Source organism: Muscardinus avellanarius (genome assembly GCF_963383645.1).
Source record: "Muscardinus avellanarius genome assembly, chromosome: 12".
Lineage (NCBI taxonomy): Eukaryota > Metazoa > Chordata > Mammalia > Rodentia > Gliridae > Muscardinus > Muscardinus avellanarius.
The window spans coordinates 102,522,462-102,542,675 of record NC_137798.1 but is presented as its reverse complement, the minus strand read 5'-3'; the positions used below and the strand labels follow the sequence as shown (position 1 = coordinate 102,542,675).

Below are 20,214 nucleotides of genomic sequence, written 5' to 3'. Positions count from 1 at the left end.
TAGGCAACAAGCCCCGAGAAGGAGGTGTCATCTCTGGCCAAAGTACCCCCCACTTTTAGATACCCTTCATGACTATTATTTTCTTGGTAATGATTCCTTTTAACTCTCTACACGAATTGCTCCGGTGATGTGAGATCAGGACTACGAAAGAAATTGAGTCCGTGGAAATAAATTCTCTAAAAATTTGTCTAAACGTCCTTGGCTCTGCTCAATAGTAATGAAAAACTGGCCAGAACTCAGATGCTGTGATAAGCATTCCAGCTGCAGCAATCACAAATGGTCTCCTACCCTCATTCCTATCACTAACTTAGGTTAAGCCATTAACTCCTGTAACCGGTAGCTCAGTTTAAGGTAACTGTTTACCCTTGAGATCCTGCCTAGAGACAGAGAAGATAAAACTTTGTGTGTGACTTTGAAGCAATTTAGTTGATGAACAACTTAGTTGCCCAAATACAATAGAGCCAAGGAAAAAGATTGTTGACTTTTACACCCAGTATGAGCATTCCCCGAGACAGAGAGACTGGCCTCATGGTTAGAAATGAATATGACAAAATAAAGGACAGATGTTCTAAATATATATGTATGAAGGAAAGGAAATACCGTAAGAGTAAGAAAAGCATTTTTGCATGGAGAAGAGCTTATCATAAGAACGTCCCAACTGGGAAAGAAAGGAATTAGAAGGCTAGAAGCAGGTTGCAGAGGGTTTGTGACAGGGAAATGGATTATTAAAGATGAATAGGCTTTTAATAGGCTTGTTGTCTAAAGAAGAGTGTTCAGCAGTTAAGGAAATACATCTGACAACTAAATCCAAGAACTTCATGGTGTTGTTTGTGGTGTTTTATTTGCCAAGCTGTGTTGTGAGTTTTTGTAAGCTTTCAGACTTCAGAAGGCAAGGCGGATGAGATCTTAGAGACTCCCATCGCATCTCCCTGGACCGCCATATCTCCCCATGCTTGTCATATGGATATAGATGGAAACTTCAAAAAAGAAAGCAAAAGAAGATTCCATGAGAAGGCGTATTCTCCAAGCCCTGGGCCTTGGGTGTGCCTGTATTTCCTCTGGAAGTTACCCTTTGGACCTGCTCTGCTGCAATATTGGAAGAAAGATCCGGAGTTAATCTCCTAAATGCTGGACTAGTCATTTACTTTGTTTGCATGTAATTCACTATTGTTTTGCTGTGATTACGCCCCTTTTCTTTTTTCTCCTATTATTAATCTCACTGGTGAAGGGTATAAATTTTTCTGGGTTCCTGCAATAAATTGTCATTGGCTCAAGAAGCCTTTGTCCATATCAGATTCTTTCTAGAGAGCGCCGTCACTAGGAACTCTTAGTTCCTAGAAGGGAAAGAATCGCTGCAGAGAAGAGGCTGCAGTACTTCACTCTCATCCTTCCCCATCTTTGCTGAGGTTTTCGACCGTGAGTGGACTCGCGCCCCAATTAGACTAAGCTGGTTTGCGACAAGGAAGAGCATGTGCAAGCGTGTTCAGAGGTGACACTTATGAATCCTGGGCGTCCTGAGCCCACGAGTGGGGAAATCCACTGATGGGGAGCAATTTGCGTGGATTTATGGGCGGAAACATAGGCAGGTGGGGTGTGCGGAGGAAAATAGGCCACTGGGTGTGCAATCTTCCAACGGTGTCCAGAGGCCCCTCCCAGCCTCCAGTCTCCACCTTGTGAGAACAGCCTCTCTCTGCACCCCCCCACTGCCATGATTGATGCCTGGGAGCTGACCCCATGACCCCAAACTTCTGAAACCCTTGAGCCCCATAAATCTTTCTTTCTGTAAGTGTGTCAGGCATTTAGATCACACGGTGGGAAAGTTGGCTGAAACTGCAGGCTACTCAGAGCCACTGAATGCACCGCCAATCTCCCTCCACGTCCAAAAAGAGACCCCGGCCTCTCTCATTGGTTTATGGGCACACATCACATTCCCAAGTTATGCATGCCCCATGGCCTGCTCTGAGGCCAGTTGACCACTACATGGACTTTATTTATTTATTTATTTATTTATTTATTTATTTTGCAGTACTGGGAATGGAATCCAAGGGCATTCTACCTCCAAACTACACCCCCAGTTCTATTTTTTTTTATTTTTTTTTTCAGTATTGGAGATGGAACCCAGGGGCATTCTACCTTCCAGCTATGCCCCCAACCCCAATTTTATTCTTTCTTTCTTTCTTTCTTTCTTTCTTTCTGTTCTTTTTTTTTTTTTTTTTTTTTTTTTTGCGGTACCGGGTATGGAACCCAGGGGCATTCTACCTCTGAGGGACACCTCCAGCCCTATTTTTTATTCTTTATTTTGAAACAGGTTCTCACTGAGTGGCAGAGGGCCTCACTAAGTAGCTGAGCCTATCCGTGAATCACTATCCTCCTGTCACGGCTTCCCAAATATTGGGATTACAAGCGTGCACCACCATGCCCATCACTATTTTTCTTCTTTAATTTGAAGCAGGGTCTCACTGAGTTGCAGAGGGCCTCACTAAGTAGCTGAGGCTGTCCGTGAACCTCTATCCTCCTATCTCAGCCTCCCAAGTGCTGGGATTACAAGCGTGTGCCACCACGCCTGGCTACTATATGAACTTCTGCCCATGATACTAGGCCAGAAAGTTTACAATGTCTCAGGAATGCAGGTGTGTCCCTCAGTTTCCACACACTGGAAACATATGACTCCCCCGAGCGGCAGCAGCCGTGCGATTGCCAAGCCCAAGGAAGCGCACCCTGCCCAGCATGGTGGCCCGTGCCTATAATCCCAGTATATGGGAGGCTGAGACAGGAGGGTCACAGGTTTGAGGCCAGCCTCAGCAACTTAGCAAGATGCTGTTTCAAAGTAAAAACTAAAATGGGCTGGGGGTATAGCTAGGAAGCAGAATGTTTCTGGGTTCAAGCTCCTGTACCAAAAAAAAAAAAAAGTGGCTGCTTATTATTCCAAGATTTTACACCATTGCAAATTCCACCTCTTATCCCAGCAAAAGCCGAAAGCCGAATCATTTCTGGGCATTTCAGTCCCCCATCAGCTTGCCACCCTGTTCTCCTGGACTTTTACCTCCTCTCACTGCTTCTCTCGTGACCTGAGCTGCCGTAAATGCTGTCTCTGTCTCCCAAGTTGTGTTCTTCTGTCCTGTGCGGGGGTGATTGTCCCACCCAGGGACCAAGCTCATCCGCGGTCAGGTTGCTGTGACTTGGCTTTTGGAGAGAGCCTGCCATTGCACTCTTGCTCAGATCCAGTCACAGAAACAAACCGTTAGCAGAGGTGCAGAGTTAGTCACGGACTGCTTCCTGGTCCACAGGTGGAAGGTCCAACATCCGTGCAATTGCCTTGGCACAGAGAGTGTGGCCAGTTGATCTGGGGCAAAATCCTGTGTCTTGTGAATTCATGGCTTTTTTCTGGTGAGTTTGCATTTGGCTCTGTGTATGTAAATTAATATATTTTTATTCTACTTTGTTTTCTTTTGTCTAACTGGAGGCCTTTGGTCATCTGTCTGTTTGTTTGTTTTTTCCTGTTGTCTTTATCCAAAAAAGCAGTCATTCAAGGGTTAACTTCAAACTCGATATTGAAAACTCTGAATATGGCAAACACACTATCTACTTAGTTTCTGTGACCCACTTGTCCCCTACCTGTGAGATCCTATATCTGGTAAATAAGCTATAAAATCTTTGTTTACGCCGGGCGTGGTGGCGCACGCTTGTAATCCCCGCGCTTGGGAGGCGGAGACAGGAGGATTGCTCAGGTTCGAAGCCAGCCATGCTGGCTTAAGAGACCCTGTTTCCAAATAAAATAAATCTATATATAAATAGATCTGGGAGTGTAGCCCAGAAGTAGAAGGGCTTCCAGGAACCCCAGTACCACCAAAAAAAAAAAAATTCTTTGTTTACTCTCTATTTGTATGTGTATTTGTGTATACGTGGATTAAATGTAGTGTCTTAAATGTGTGTTTATGTCCATATATGGTTTACATGGTAGAAAAACTGGCTTATAAACAAATGAGCACTCATAAATTTAAAAGGTGACTGGGCACAGGTCTGTAATCCCAATTCTTTGAAGGCTGAGACCAGAGGATCACAGGTTCGAGGACAGCCTCAGCAAGTAGTGAGACTCTCATCAGCCTAGTGAGACATTTTTTCAAAAAAAAGATAAAAAAGGGCTGAGGGTATAGCACAGAGGCAGAAAGCACCTGGGTTCAATCCCCAGTACCACAAAAAAATAAAAGTAAATAAAAAAATAAAAAAATAAATTTTTTCACAAGATAAACGTAAAGATAGACTCAGAATTATTAACCCACATTATTTTTTGCCCAGGTAGCCAGTCAATCTGTACTGTGTCTCTGTTAAAATATTTAAAGTATAATATCAGCCAGGCGTGGTGCCGCACGCTTGTAATCCCAGTACTTGGGAGGCTGAGACAGGAGGATCACACAGGTTCAAAGCCAGCCTCAGCAACTTAGTGAGACCCTGTTTAAAAATAAAATATAAAATGGGTCGAGGGTGTAGCCCAGAAGTAGAGGCCCCTGGGTTCTATTCCCAACACCACAGAAAAATAATAAATAAAATAAAGTATAATGTCCATTACTTTTGGGTCTTTTTAAACAGGAAAAAAGTGACTTAAAATGTTAATAGCACTTGTCTGATATATTGGATTTCACAACTGATCTATAAATAACAGTGAGAAATAAATTAGGTGACTATAAATATAATAAATGCTTATAAAGATGTTCTTTACATAACTTAAAGTCTATAGGATAACATATTTGAATCTCTTATGTCTGTTTTACGAATTGTTACAAAAGAAAACAATTTAACAACAATTTAACAACTTTGTTTTTGAGTCTAAACTAAAACACAAGGTTACACAAACTTAAATTTCTAATTAATGTGTAATTATATATACAACATAATGCAAAAATATTTAACCTGTGTTCTGCTAAAATAAAATTATAAGAAAAACATAATATTAGTTTACTAAGAGAAAGAGTAACTTGTCTAATTTCAGGATTTGCGGGGGGGCATACTGGGGACTGAACCCAAGGGCATTCTACCTCTGAAACACAACCCCAGTCCTTTTTATTTTTCATTTGAGACAGAGTCTCATTAACTTGCTGAAGCTGGCCTTAACCCTGCAGCCCTCCTGTCTCAGCCTCCCTCGTACTGGAATTACAGGCACGTCACCACGCTTGCCTTAAATTCAGGAATGTTTTAAGATTGTTTGAAATTCGACACTTCACATGCTATTTCTGGGATGGACACAAGATTATAGGGTAGCGACCATTTTCTACTCAGGACAAAGACATGAGCCAATTGGACTTTTCATGTGTTTTCTGTTCTGTGTGTGTGTGTGTGTGTGTGTGAGAGAGAGAGAGAGAGAGAGAGAGAGAGAGAGAGAGAGAGAGAGAGAGAAAGAGAGAGAGAAAGAGAGAGAGAGACTGGGATTGAACCCAGGGGCATCCTACCTCTGAGCTATACCCCTAACCCTACTTTATTCTTTATTTTGAAACAGGGTAACGAGGACCTCACTAAATTGCGAGGCTATTCTTTTTTTTTTTTTTTTTTTTTTCGGTATGAGGGATGGAGTCCTGGGGCATTCTACCTCTGAGCTACACCCCCAGCCCTATTTTTTATTCTTTTTTTTTTTTTTTGAAACAGGGTCTCACTGAGTTGCAAAGGGCCTCACCAAATAGCTGAGGCTGTCGGCAAACTGCGACCCTCCTGTCTTAGCCTCCCAAGTACTGGGGTTACGAGCATGTGCCAACACACCTGGCCTTTGCTCTGCCTCCGTAACCATCTTCTCCATTGCCACAAGGCAAGACTCACTAATGACAGAGGGCACCCAGCTGCATGCCACCCGGCTCAGCCTGGATATATAATAAACAGTCCTGGAGAGGTTCCTTAAAAACACAGATAAGAGGCTTAGACCAGAAGGACTGGGCTTCCAAAATGTCAAGCGATGTGTTTCCATCAAATACAGCAGTCCATTCATTGTAGGGGCCAGAGGAATGTGAACAGAATGAGCCAGGCTGGCATGGGGGTGCACACCTGTAATCCCAGGACTCGGGAGACCGGGACAGGAGGCTGGGACAGGAGGATCGCAGGTTCTAGGCCAGTGTGTAGTGACTTAGTGAGACCCTGTTTCAAAATTTAAAAATCAAAAGGGCTGGGGGTATAAGTCAGAGGTAGAATGCCCCTGGATTCAATTCTCAATTCCGCAAAAATGGGCATGTACCGCAGAGGATGCTCAGTAGTGGGGCACACTCTGGGGAGACAGGAACATACTGTGGGTCATAAATCGGACTTCTCACTTCTTTCAGATCCACCACACAGGCAAAGAAGAGAACAGACAGAATCCAGGAGCCCTGATAACTCATTTGCAGCTGTGAACTACCTGGGAGGGAAACAGAATGCTCCAGATGTCCATGGAAGCCTATGGAAGCCATTATGGGAGGAAGGCTGCCTTCCCTTATAGGCAGGCACACTTGGAGAGAAATCCAGGAGGGATGCTCCCAGATGTTCTTTCTTCTCTATCCATCAATTCTCATGGACCACCACTAGGAGGCCCCCTATGGAACTGGAGAACTTCCACCCCCAAACCCTTCAAAAGAACTCTTCATCTTTTTCTGCAACACAGCATGGCCCAAATACACTCTGCAGCCCGGAAGGACATGGCCTGTTCTCGCAAAAGCCTAATTTTGCAACTAGACCTATTTTGCTGAAGATGGAGAAAATGGCCTAAAGTCCCCTCCATACAGGTTTTTATAGCCCTAATATGAAACCCAGACTTTACCCGACACCCAAGGGAAAGGCCCCTACCGTGGCTCTGCTCTCAGACCCTCATTCCTGTGCCTCTTAAGGCATATGCCCCTACAGTTAAGGGGAACAGCCCTCTGCCCCTTTCCCCAAGAGGAACAGGGAACCCTTGCCCCCTTATCCTGGGCCTCCCCCACCCAACCCTAACAATAACAAAGCCCGGTAATGTGTGTCCACTCCAGGAAGCGGTGGCTCAACTGGGACAGCCACCAAAGTTCAAACACTGCTCCACATGAGGGACCTACCCCAGCTCAAACAAGATCTGGGAACTATGCAGAGGACCCTGACAGGAGTGTTGCTGGGCCCGGCGTGGTGGTGCATGCCTGTAATCCCAATACAGGTTCAAGGCCAGCCTCAGGAATTTATTGAGACCCTGTTTCAAAGTAAAAAATAAAAAGGGCTAGGGGTGTAGCTCAGAGGTAGAATGCCCCAGGGTTCAATCCGTGGTACATAAAAAAAAAAAAAAAGAATATTGCTAGGTTCCTCACATTGGACCTTACTTTGGATTTGACTTGGAGGGACATGGCGGTAATCATCAGACTCTTCTTGTGGCAGATGGGAGCGGGATAGGAATAGCAGCCATTCGGTGTGCAGATGAGCTACACACGGCTGATCTAGGTACCCCACTGGGGCCAATGCTGTTTCCCAGGCAGAGCAGGGATAAGTAACAGAAAGCATGTCCTGGTGTCTAACTGAGGGGATGAAGAGGTGCTGTTCCAAACTGATTAACTTTAACAAACTGGCCTTGGTTAATTAGGACAGGGATCAGGCCCGTTGGCGTTTATGGGAAGGCTACGCGGGGCCCTCATCAAACATACTAACCTGGACCCCATTTCAGATGAGTGATTTATCACCCAGGTGGTGCCGGGCATGGTGGTGCACACTTGTAATCCCAGCATTCTGGAGGCGGAGAACCGAGGATCACGGTTCACGGTCAGCCTCAGCTAATTAGTGAGGTTCCCCACAACTCAGTGAGACCCTGTTTCAAAATAAAGAATAAAAAATAGGGCAGGGGTGTAGCTCGGAGGTCAAATGCTCCTGGGTTCCATCCCCAGTACTGCCAAAAAAAAAAAAAAAAAAATCACCCAGGTGGCCCCAGAAATACGGAGAAAAAACACAAAATTGGCTTTGGACCCTGATGCTAACACCCCAGGTCTCCTGAGAACAGCCACCTTAGTTTTCTACAGCTGAGGCCAGGAGAAGGAGGACAGAGGAAAGGAAACGAAACGTGTAAGGAAAGAATGCAGGCTTGTTTTCTGGGTGCACGCAGGTCAGACCCTGTTTTCGAGATTATACAAATAAGTGCCCTGCGTCAGGAGGCTGCCATAGGTACAAAGGGAAGGCCACTGGAAATCAGAGCACCCTTCCAGTTCCTCCTTGAACAATCATAGCTGCATTGAGCTGGGCACTTGGGAGGCCGAGGCAGGAGGATCACAAGTTCAAGGCTAGCCTCAGCAAATTAGCAAGGCTCCAGGCAACTTAGCAAGACACTGTTTCAAAGTAAAAATAAAATAGGAGCCAGGCATGGTGATCTCAGACACCTGTGATTCCTCTCCTTCTGGGAATTAATCCCAAGACACTAGCTGATGGAACCCCAGGAGAGATATAATGGCCAGATCTGTGCAACCTCATATTCTTTCACTGTGAGAGTGTGTGTGTGTGTGTGTGTGTGTGTGCGCGCGCGCGCGCGCACGTGCGCGCGCGCTACTGAGGATTGAACCCAGTGTAGCTCTGAACCCTCAGAGCTACACTCCCAACCCTATTTTATTTTTATTTATTTATATTTATTCTTTTTGTTCTGCAGTATTGGGAATGAAACCCAGGGGCATTCTACCTCCGAGCTCCACCCCCAGCCCTATTTTTTAATCCATTATTTTGAAACAGGGTCTCACTGAGTTACAAAGGGCCTCTCTAAGTAGCAGAGGCTGGCTTCAAACCTGTGCGATCCTCCTGTCTCAGCCTCCCAAGCGCAGGGATTACAAGCGTGCGCCACCACGCCGGGTTTTATTTTTATTTTGAAACAGAGTGTCCTTAGGTTGATGAGAGTCTTACTGTTTGCTGAGGATGTCCTCAAACCTGCGATCCTCCTATCTCAGTCTCCCAAGTACTGGGATTATAGACATGTGACACCATGCCCAGCTTCAGCCTCACATTCTGTCCCCCTCCACGCCAGCTCTTCTTATAGATGACTATATTTTCCTTGGGCCTCCTAGGTCTGTCCAAACCTGGATCTCAAGAAGTACATAAATCCGTAAGTACATAGAGCACGATACGCTGTTCTTTGATATCCAGGTAGACTGGGCATTTGGGTTCAGAAAAAGCCCAAGAGCTAAGTGCGGTGGCGCATGTCATCTCAGTACTTGGGAGGCTGAGACAGGATGATCGCAGTTCATGGCCAGCCTCAGCTACTTAGTGAGGCCCTCTGCAACTTAATGAGACCTGTTTCAAAATAAAGGCATAAGCCAGGTGTGGTGACGCACACTTGTAATCCAGTATTGAGAGGCTGGGACAGAAGGGTTGCAGGTCAACCGCCAGCCTCAGCTACTTGGTGAGGCCCTCTGCAACTCAGTGAGACCCTGTTTTGAAATGAAGAAAAAAAATTGGGCTGGGGATGTGGCTTGGAGGTAGAGTGCCCCTGAGTTCCATCCCCAGCACCGTAAAAAATAAAGAAACAAAGGAATACAATAGGGGAAGGGTGTGGCTTGGAGGTAGAATGCCCCTGGGCTCCATCCCCAGTAACCCCCACACACACCAAGTCCGAGGACATTTAGTATTGTAAACAGTTTAGAGAGGCATCTTTCCCTTTTTCAAGGAAACGGGCACCTCCCCTGGAAACATGCACTACGCGAGCCTCACGTGACTCGCGTTTGGTCACACTATCCCCGAGGACCGCAGGCTTGGAGGCCCCTGAGCATGCGCTCAGCCCAGGACCATTCCAAGGGACGGCCCAGGCTGTGATGCCACACGCTGCCCCGATCAGGTTGAGTATTCATACGGCACATAGCATGCTGGAGGGCGATTGTGTTGATCTCTCTTCCCGCTTCTAACGTCCAGCATCCTTCATAATACACCACTCGTGTTTCTAACACGTCAAGTCTCCTGACCTGATTCAGAACGGACCTTCTTCTCTTTGGGACCCTCAGGACTTGCTCATCAGGGGCCCATCTCCTGGCTTCCCCACCCAACATCCTGCCTCCCCTGGCACGACTCACTTCCCTTGGCTAACCACAAGCTCTCCCTGCTCACCTCTTCTCCCCTCTGCCGTGTGCGCATTCACCCCAAGAACAGGGAGTTCTGTTATCCCCATCTCCTCCGATCCTTGGGCTTCCGCCCCTTCCCACCACCCTCTAGCTGGTGTGTATTCAGTGGAGTGGAAATTGCAACCTCCACAAACCCAAAGTCAGAGCCGGGCGTGGTGGCGCACCCAGTCCTTGGGAGGCCAAGACAGGAGGATCCCAGGTTGGAGGACAGCCTCAGAAACTCAGCAGGATCCTCAGAAACCTAGTGAGACCCTGCTTTTCAAAATGAAAAAATAAAATTGGACTGGAGGTAGCCGGGCGTGGTGTGCACGCTTGTCATCCCCGCGCTTGGGAGGCGGAGACAGGAGGATCGCGCAGGTTCAAAGCCAGCCGCGCTGGCTTAAGAGACCCTGTTTCCAAATAAAAATATAAAATAGGTCTGGGAGTGTAGCTCGGAGGTAGAAGGCTTCCATCCCCAGTACCACAAAAAAAAAAAAAAAAATTGGACTGGAGGTAGAATGCTCCTGGATTCAATCCCCAGGACCAAAAGAGAAATAAAAAGTTGCCAGGAGTGGTGGCGCACGCTTGTAATCCCCGCGCTTGGGAGGCGGAGACAGGAGAATCGAGCTGGTTCAGAGCCAGCCGTGCTGGCTTAAGAGACCCTGTTTCCAAATAAAAATATAAAATAGGTCTGGGAGTGTAGCCCGGAGGTAGAAGGGCTTCCAGAAACCCCAGCACCACCAAAAGAAGAAGAAGAAGAAGAAGAAGAAGAAGAAGAAGAAGAAGAAGAAGAAGAAGAAGAAGAAGAAGAAGAAGAAGAAGAAGAAGACAAAAGAGAAATAAAAACTCAAAGTCAGGTTGGGCACAGTGGTGCACACTTGTAATCACAGCACTTGGGAGGCTGAGACCCAAAAATCACAGGTTTGCAGCCAGCCTCAGCTACTTAGTGAGGCCCTCCACAACTTAGCGAGACCCTGTTTCAAAAATAAAAAAAATAGGGCTAGGGGTGTACCTTGGAGGTAGAATGCCCCTAGGTTCCAATCCCAGTACCAAAAATAAATAAAAGATTCAGAGTCAACTTTCTACCCCACTATAAAACTCAACTCTCCCCATTTTCTGCCCACAGCTGACAAAGATTCCGTTCTCACCAAGCTCTGGTGTTTTCTTTCTGTATCGTATGGTATCTATGGGGGGACTCCCAGCCCATCCCAATGCAAACACCCCTTCCAGGGCCCTTTCTATGAATGACTAGTTGATGAACAAATTAACTTGGGGCCTTTGATATCAGAGCCGGGCTAGGGACAAAATAATAAAGATGACTATCATTTCTCAACCCTCCCAGCAACACCATCCTCTCATTTCTACATCACACAAAATGCCCAGTTCTGCCATGGTCGTCCTAGCAATCACAGTGGTCCCTCCTGGATCCTTAATCAAACACCTGCTCCATCCTGTGAGATCCTCTCCAGACGACCCCAACCTCCTGGGAGAGGCAAACTTTACACCCACCCTACAGGGCAACGACTCGCGCTCACTAACCGGGCTCCTTTAGCAGCCCACATCTCCATATACACTCAAACCTACACATCAACCAGCTGATTCTCAGCCCGACCGTTTGAGAATGTTGAGCCAGAGTGAGTGTGGACCTGACCTCCCCTCCCAGGCCTGTCTAACTCTGCAGCCTCCACCCAAACTGCTGGGGTCAACAGCCCCCTAGAAAGATAAGTGCAGCCCCGGGAGCCAGAGGGCACTGAGTGGGGGTGGAGTCCCTACTGCTAGGCAAAAAAGAACTCAGACAACTGTTCCTTATGCTTCCTGCAGGGGGCGCTGGGGAGAGGGCCAGGTGTTAGAAAGAAGCGGGTTAGTCCGAGGGGATGGTAGAACACTGGAACTTCTAGCTCTGCGCGCCCAATAGACAGAAGCCCACTGTTCATCCCTGGGTGATGGATTGGGTATGGCAGGTTAGTCCAGGGTGACAGAGCAGGGCAAAGAGGCCCTGCCCAGCAGTGCCCAGCAGACCCACATTCCTGTAACAGTAGGACTGGCCGGTTCGAATCCAAGTTTCCTATGGGGGGGGAGAAAGCCTCAGATAGTAATCAGAGTAGGGCCCACTGTGAAACCACCAGAGGGATGCAGGGAGCCCAGGCCATGATCTAGGAGTGGGCTGTCGCTGGGGGTGAGAACGTGGGTGAGGGTCACGCTGTGCCTTGGACCAGAGGATGAGATGGTGACCACTCAGCTGAGCTCCAAGGTCCATCATGTGCACCCCCCCCTCGACAGAGCCACAGGGGGGCTCCGCCATGTCTAGGAAACACCCGCTTCCTGTCAAATAGTCTCCACCTGGGCAACTGGGCGCTCCAGAGTGGGAGGAGAGAGCCAGCACGGTCCTAGAGTCCAGCCACAAATTTATTCCAAAATAAAGAAAAATGAGAGAGAGAGAGATGGAGAGAGAGAGAGAGAGAGAGAGAGAGAGAGAGAGAGAGAGGTTTCGTTGTCAAGTCTAGAGCTACTGCACACGACCAGGAGACTTGGAGCTGATAAGGAGGTTTAGAAGAGAGAGAGAAATATAGAAGCAACAAGTGTCTGCGTGGGATCTGAATGTGGGGTGTCTGTTTTTTGCCATTGTGCAGATCGGTGCGGTAGGATGTTGCAATGGGGGCACAGGGAGTGGGCACACAGGGAGGACATCGTGGAGGGAGGACCTTCTGCAGGATAAGGAGGTTGGAGGGTGGGGCTGGGCATAGCAGCTGCTGCTTGCAAAGCCCTGGGAACCAAGGGACAAATGCCACTACGAGAGCCTCATCACACAGATCTCGTGTGGACCACAGGATGCCGATCGCGGCAGAAGATCCAGGCTTAATGCCAGAACATCTGATCTTGTGTGAGAAGAGGTTCCAGAGTTCTCCGTTAGTTCGGTTCTAATATTTGACCACCACCTGAGTTTTAATCCAAAATCTCTTCTGAACTGAACATAGGCATTGTTCAGTTCGCCTTGGAACAAAGAACGCAGCGGTGATTATTCTCAGCCTCCTCTCATTCCTCTCCCCCTTCCCACACACCTGTAGGTCACAGGAAGATTGTGTGGTGCAAGAGATGGGGAGAATTCAAAGGGAGACTTTCAGACACATTCTACCACATGCGAAAGTGAGAGAAGCCGGACACGAAAGGCCACGTATCGTATGATTCCATTTATGTGAAATGTTCAGAGAAAGCTGATGCACGTGGACCGGAAAGAGATTAGTGCTAGGGCTGTGGGGGCGGAGGAACGAGGAGCCACGGCTAATTGTCGCAGACCAGCTCAGTCTAATTGGGGCGCGAGTCCACTTGCGGTCAAAAACCTCAGCAAAGATGGGGAAGGATTAGAGTGAAGTACTGCAGCCTCTTCTCTGCAGCGATTCTTTCCCTTCTAGGAACTAAGAGTTCCTAGTGACGGCGCTCTCTAGAAAGAATCTGACATGGACAAAGGCTTCTTGAGCCAATGACACTTTATTACAAAAACCCCCCAAAATTTATACCCTTCACCAGTAAAGTTAATAATAAGAGAAAAGGGAGTAAATGCAATCACTGTGAAATAATAGTGAATGACATGTAAACAAAGGTAATAAAACTAGTCCTTCAGCTGGCTGTTGGCCTTCAAGAGATTAACTCCCGATTCTTTCCCAGGTCTTGCAGATAAGCAATTCCAAACGGCGACCTCCCAGAAGAAACAGGCACGCCCAAGGCTTGGAGGCTTCTCGGGGAATCTTTAACTTTTTTGGAACTTTCCATCTTTTGGGCTCAGTTCATATAGCAAGTGTGGGGAGATGTGGTGATTCAGGTGAATGTGATAGGGTTTCTTCAGGTGTTGGCATCTTACCTTCTAAATCTGAAAGCTTAAGCAAACTCACAACACAGTTTGGCAGACAAAATACCACAAGCAACACTACAAAGTTCTTGGTTTTAATTGTCAGGTGTATTTCCTTAACTGCTAAACACTCTTCTTTAGACAACAAGCCTATTAAAAGCCTATTCATCTTTAATAATCCATTTCCCTGTCACAAACCCTCTGCAACCTGCTTCTAGCCTTCTAATTCCTTTCTTTCCCAGTTGGGACGTTCTTATGATAAGCTCTTCTCCATGCAAAAATGCTTTTCTTACTCTTACGGTATTTCCTTTCCTTCATACATATATATTTAGAATGTCTGTCCTTTATTTTGTCATATTCATTTCTAACCATGAGGCCAGTCTCTCTGTCTCCGGGAATGCTCATACTGGGCGTAAAAGTCAACAATCTTTTTCCTTGGCTCTATTGTATTTGGGCAACTAAGTTGTTCATCAACTAAATTGCTTTGAAGTCACACACAAAGTTTTATCTTCTCTGTCTCTAGGCAGGATCTCAAGGGTAAACAGTTACCTTAAACTGAGCTACCGGTTACAGGAGTTAATGGCTTAACCTAAGTTAGTGATAGGAATGAGGGTAGGAGACCATTTGTGATTGCTGCAGCTGGAATGCTTATCACAGCATCTGAGTTCTGGCCAGTTTTTCATTATTATTGAGCAGAGCCAAGGACGTTTAGACAAATTCTTAGAGAATTTATTTCCACGGACTCAATTTCTTTCGTAGTCCTGATCTCACATCACCGGAGCAATTCGTGTAGAGAGTTAAAAGGAATCATTACCAAGAAAATAATAGTCATGAAGGGTATCTAAAAGTGGGGGGTACTTTGGCCAGAGATGACACCTCCTTCTCGGGGCTTGTTGCTGATTGGCTATGTGGAGTGGGGTCTCAACACATAGATGCCGAGGCAGTAGGCAGTCTCGGCAGCTAATGGGTACAGGACTTCTTTTCTGAAGTGATGGAAATGCTCTGGAATTGGGGATGATGGTTATACAACTCTGTGACTGCGCTGAGAGCCACTGCATCGTATACTTGAAAGATCTGATTGTATACTTGTATACTTCATTGAAAGATCATTGTATACTTGTAGATCTGATGTTTTGCAAGTTATAGCACGTTTTCTGTTGCAGATGTGCGGAGGGGATCAATTTGAGGACTGCCCTCTGCAGACACAGAGGCGGGCCTGGGTCTGCAGTCCCCGAAGCGTGTGGGTCTGTGAGAGGGTCGGATGATGATGGGACTCATCAGAACAAGTATGGAAATCATTTATCCCTAGCTGCCAATGACATTTAGAACCCGGAATGAGCAACGGTGTGCCTCACAGAACCTGGAGATTCCCGCCATCTGACCTTGAATCACGATGGATCCGGTCCCTACTGTGCAGGTGCTGAGTGTTCAAGACAAATGAGACAGACACAGAGCACAGAAGAGACAGACAGATGCTCAGCATGGTGGTAAACGATTATATGAGCATAAATAATTACCCCATCACCATCAGGAGTGAAGAGTTACACAGTGACTTAAGGGCTTATAGAACTGATATATATTCTGGAGTTGAGCAGGAAAGAAGGTTCCTGAGAAGTAGGCTGTAAGCTGACCCCAGAAGGCTGGCGGAAGATCCATCTAGGTGGAGCAGAAGTCAGAGATGCCAAGCAAGGGAAGAGGTCCTGAGAAGACGCCAAGGTGAGCTAGGCAGAGGCAGCAGAGAGCCAGTGGGAAGGCAGCGCCTCCTGCCCCAGTGTCACCAGCACAGAGATCATTCCTGAGCCTGCCAGACAGGAAAGCAGGCTTCTGAAGCCAGCACATGTGGCTTGAGCTGGAGATGGGTGCCTTCTAGAATGTTCATACCCTGTTTTTTTGTTTTGTTTTGTTTGTTTTGTTTTGTTTTTTGGTGGTTGTTATTGTTTTGATTTGTGGTACTGGGTATGGAACCCAGGGGCATTCTACCTCCAAGATACACTCCCAGTCCTGTTAATTTCTTACTTGGAAACAGGGCCTCGCTAAGTTGCTGGGGCTGGCTTTGACCTGTGATCCTCCTGTCTCAGCCTCCCACGTACTGGAATTACAGGTGTGTGCCACCATGCCCGATCAGAGGATTTTAAGAGTGTGTCTAATACCGATTTGCATTCATGCATTCAACAAATATTTACTGCGTAACTGTGACAGACCAGGCGCGGGGGTACACAAGCACGCACGGCCCTCCTGCCCTCGGCTCACATTCTGAAGGAGAGTCAACAGGTGAGCAGTCAACAGGTGGGAAGGTGGGAACGTCGGGGTGATGACCCCACGAGAGGCTGGGGTGGACTTGACGCAGGCTGTTTGGGGAGCTGTTTGACATGCCCAGAGGAGGAACCCACCAGGCCCGGGCCTGAGAAAGGGGGACAGGAAGCCCCAGGGCAGAGAATCAGCCAGGGGCAGGCAGGGAGAAGAAAGACCGGAGGCAGCCGCGAGTGGGCGAGAGGGAAGAGAAGGTACCCAGCAGACCCCCCAGAATGCAGCAGGGGCCTTGCTGACCTGACGTGGACCCGAATTTGGAACTGGATGTTTTAGTTCCGAAGTGATGGGAAGCCCTGGTAGCAGGGCGATGTCAGATCTATTCCAAGCCTCGGAGAGGTTAGCTTCTGGTGAGGGGGTTGGTAAGTTGGGGAGGGGCCAAGAAGAGAACGGAAGTACTGAGCCAACGATCGATATATCCCGGGACAGAAACAGCGGAGCCCAAAGGAACCGAACCTCAGAGCAGTGTATCCTGTACTCTGACAGGTTAACCTGTCCAAGTCCTGAAGTTAAGAGCATCCGCTCTGGAGTCAGGCTGACCTGCGTTTAAATCTAGGCTTCCAACTGTGTGACCTTGGGCGGGTGACTGCGCTCCTGTGCGCCTCAGTCTCCCGGTCTGGACGATGGGGTAACAACAGCGCCTACCTGACAGGGCTGTCGCTGCTATCACGTTTATGGGGCCCAGCCGAGCGCGGCGGGCGACCAGCAGCTGCTGCGGCTGTGAGTAATTTGTTACTAAGAATAGTTAGAGCCCCTCTCCCTGCCTCGATCTCCAAACGGCAGCGCGTAAAAGACGAGGCTGGAGCCCGGCCCCGACGCCGGCTGGTGCGCGACCCTCAGCCCCCCAGCCTGGAGCCCCATCCAGGCCCTCGCCCCCAGCCCCCGCTCACCTGGGCCGCGGCGGCCCGGGGATGTGCTCATAGCGGCTGCGAGCGCGATGCACGAAGGTGCAGCAGAGGCCGAAGGCGAGCAGGACGGCGCTGCCGAGCAGCAGCAGCCCGGGGCCCATGGCTCCCGGCCAGGCCCTGCCGGGTCGGTGCGGGTGCCGGCGCCGAGGGGGCGGGAGGCCGGAGCGACTCCGCTGTCAGCGCCGCGCGCCGACTCTGCCCCAGGCCCGGAGCATCCCAGCACCGCCCCCGCCCGCTTGGCCCCGCCCCCGCCCGCTTGGCCCCGCCCCGGGCGCGTGGTCCTCACCAACCCCGTCTCCGCCTCCTACTCGGGCTCCCTGGGCCCGCCCCCACGCAGCCCCGCCCCCAACATAGCTCCGCCCCAACCTCCGTCTCGCCCCCGCCTAGAGCAGAAGGTCTTCACCAATCACAGCCTGATTTCTGACTGGACCCCCCCAGACCACGCCCTCTCGAGCTCTAGCCCCGCCCCAGCACCAGCCCCGCCCCCGAACGCGTTGTCCCTGGCAACCCCGGTTCCCCAGCGCGTGCTGACCCGGCTGCGACGCCGCCCAGAGCTGCGGGCCGGCTCCGCTCCTTTGGCGCCTCCAAGTAACCGCGTGCGGTCCAAGACCCCTTCCTTTGTCGCTCAAACCTGGAGACCCCATCCGAATCATCGGCTTCCCGGGTCACGCCGCTTGTCCCCAAACCTCTCCCCGGAACCCCAGCCCCGCAGAGTTGGTTTCCCCCAAAAGCCCCGCCGGTAGCTCTCCCGCCGACCTGTCCAAGCAGAGCGCCCGCGGCCCGCCAGGTGGGCTGGCCGCGACCCCAGGGACCCAGGGAGGCCCAGGTCCTCTGACGAAGGTGCGGCCAACCGCGAGACTGCCTCGAACCTCGGCCGCCCTGCGAAAATAGCGAGGAGTGTACTGTCTCGGATGACCAAAGGGTGATTTTGAAAAAATAATCAAGGCGTCTCTCCCATGTACAGCCTACCTCGCCTATCCCGGCATGCCCAAAGTGGCCACCTCTGGGCGTTTTCGCTCCCAATTCCTATCCCCAGGGAACAGAAGTCCACTGAGTGACGGCAGCGCCTCAGGAAGGCCAGGTGCGCCCACTCCTAGTCCACGTAAAGATCCACCGGACTGGGGAGGACTTCCGGAAGAGTTCAGACAGTGCTGGACTTCGGAGAAAAGACCGTACCCCTGCTCTGTCCTGGGCCAGGCCTGGAGAGGTTTCAGGACTGAAACAGTAACCTGCGTGATCACCTTCCAGGTATAATTAGGGACATCACCCCCACCCCTCCGCGACGTGGCTGGAGTGTGGGTGCTGTAGGGTGACAGAGAGGACCAAGCTTGAAGAACTGTGCCCCACACGTAGACGTTTCTTTTGAGGTCACTGCCGCCTGGGCTGGACCCGCCAGGCGTCCATCCTTGCGCAGGGACTTTGGACCGGCCTCAGTCAGGCTCCCGACGGTGGCTTGCCACCGCGCCCCCGTGTGGCGGCGAGAAGAAGCTTCAGGAGCGCGCGGAGACCTCAGGCTGCCCCTGCTGCGGCGGGCAGGAACGTGGAGAGGTTGCAGGGAACCCCTTCTGGGCTGCTAAAGCTCCGGGGTTTGGGGACACTGCTGAGGGATGAGGCTGTAGGAAGGATGTCCCGTGAGTTGAGGTGGCCAGCTGGAAAAAGACACACCGCGTTTCCTATCCAGTGTGTGGCTCTGGGCCCTGACTGCAAAACTTATCAGGCGGTGTGGGGCCAACTGTGTGCCACCTTCTCCCTATGCCTTAGTGCAGTGGTTCCTTAGAAGCAGACCCAGATCCTGAACAGCGCTGAGCACAGGCTGGGCCCCCACCCAAGGTATGCAGAGAGCTGTACCAGGGCACAGTTGCCAGGGTGACCCCATCCATCCACCTAGGGCCAAGGAGGGTGACCATGGCTCACGCCAACTTTCATGTCCACAAAATAAGCCCCTGTTCCAGACTGGAGGGACCGCACCTGTTCACGGTGCCACACTAAGCCCTCTTGATGTGATGAGGTGGGGGACGCAGACTCAGGAGGCCCCAGGGCTGAAGGGCCTTTTCTTGGGCAAGCAGTGCTGTCAGCAGCAGCAGAGTATGCACCCTGGAAGCACCTGGCCCTCATGGTAATGGCCTGGACTGATGCCATCCGGTATGGTAGCTGCTGCCCACAAGTGGCCCTCAAGTGTACGAAGGTTAGTCCAAATTGGGGTGTGCTCTGTGCGTGAAATACACACCAAGCTTTCATAAACTTAATACCCAGAAAAGGAAAAAAATAGTCATTGAGCCGGGTGTGGTGGCGCACACTTGTAATCCCAGTACTTGGGAGGCTGAGACAGGAGGATCACACAGGTTTGAAGCCAGCCTCAGCTACTTAGTGAGGGACTCAGCAACTTAGTGAGACCCTGTTCCCAAATAAATTATAAAATAGGTCTGGGAGTATAGCCCGGAGGTAGAAAAGCTCCTGGGTTCCACCCCCAGTATCACACACACACACACACACACACACACACACGCGCGCGCGCACACACACACACACACACACACACACACACACAGAGTCATTGAGCAGGATGTGGTGATGCATACTTGTACTCCCAATATTTGAGAGGCTGAGACAGGAGGTTCATGGGTTTGTGGCCAGCCTCGGCAACTTAGACCCTCTGCAACTTAGTGAGACCCTGTTTCAAAGTAAAAAATAAAATAAGGCTGGGGGAGTAGCCTGGAGTTACAATCCCTGGTAACCCCCCCAAAAAAGTTGACATTTTTCATATTGAATACTTGTTAAAATTATATTCTGAATATGTTAATTAAAATGTATTGTTGAATTGAATTCCACATGTTTCTTCTTACTTTTTTTTTTTTGTGTGTGTGTGTGTGTGTGGTACTGGGGTTCCTGGAAACCCTTTTACCTCCGGGCTACACTCCCAGACTATTTTATATATTTTTATTTGGAAACAGGGTCTCTTAAGCCAGTGAGGCTGGCTCCGAACCAGCGCAATCCTCCTGTCTCCGCCTCCCAAGCGTGGGGATTACAAGCGTGCGCCACCACACCCGGCTTCTTCTTACTTTTTAATATGACTATAGGAAAAATTTTAATCGCGTGTGTGTCTCATGTTATACTTCTACTG

At 49.4% G+C, this 20,214-nt stretch overlaps 1 protein-coding gene across 1 annotated transcript in view; it reads right to left on the bottom strand.

The window, feature by feature from the left end:
• Window positions 1-17,194, bottom strand: part of CYP46A1 (cytochrome P450 family 46 subfamily A member 1) — a gene marked incomplete at both ends in the record, with an annotated part of 46,372 nt that extends 29,178 nt beyond the window's left edge. The window contains one exon of the mRNA XM_080707443.1: window positions 17,076-17,194. Within this exon, the coding sequence (XP_080563569.1) occupies window positions 17,076-17,194 (119 nt within the window). The remainder of the gene's footprint in view (window positions 1-17,075) is intronic.
• Window positions 17,195-20,214: the final 3,020 nt, after the last annotated feature.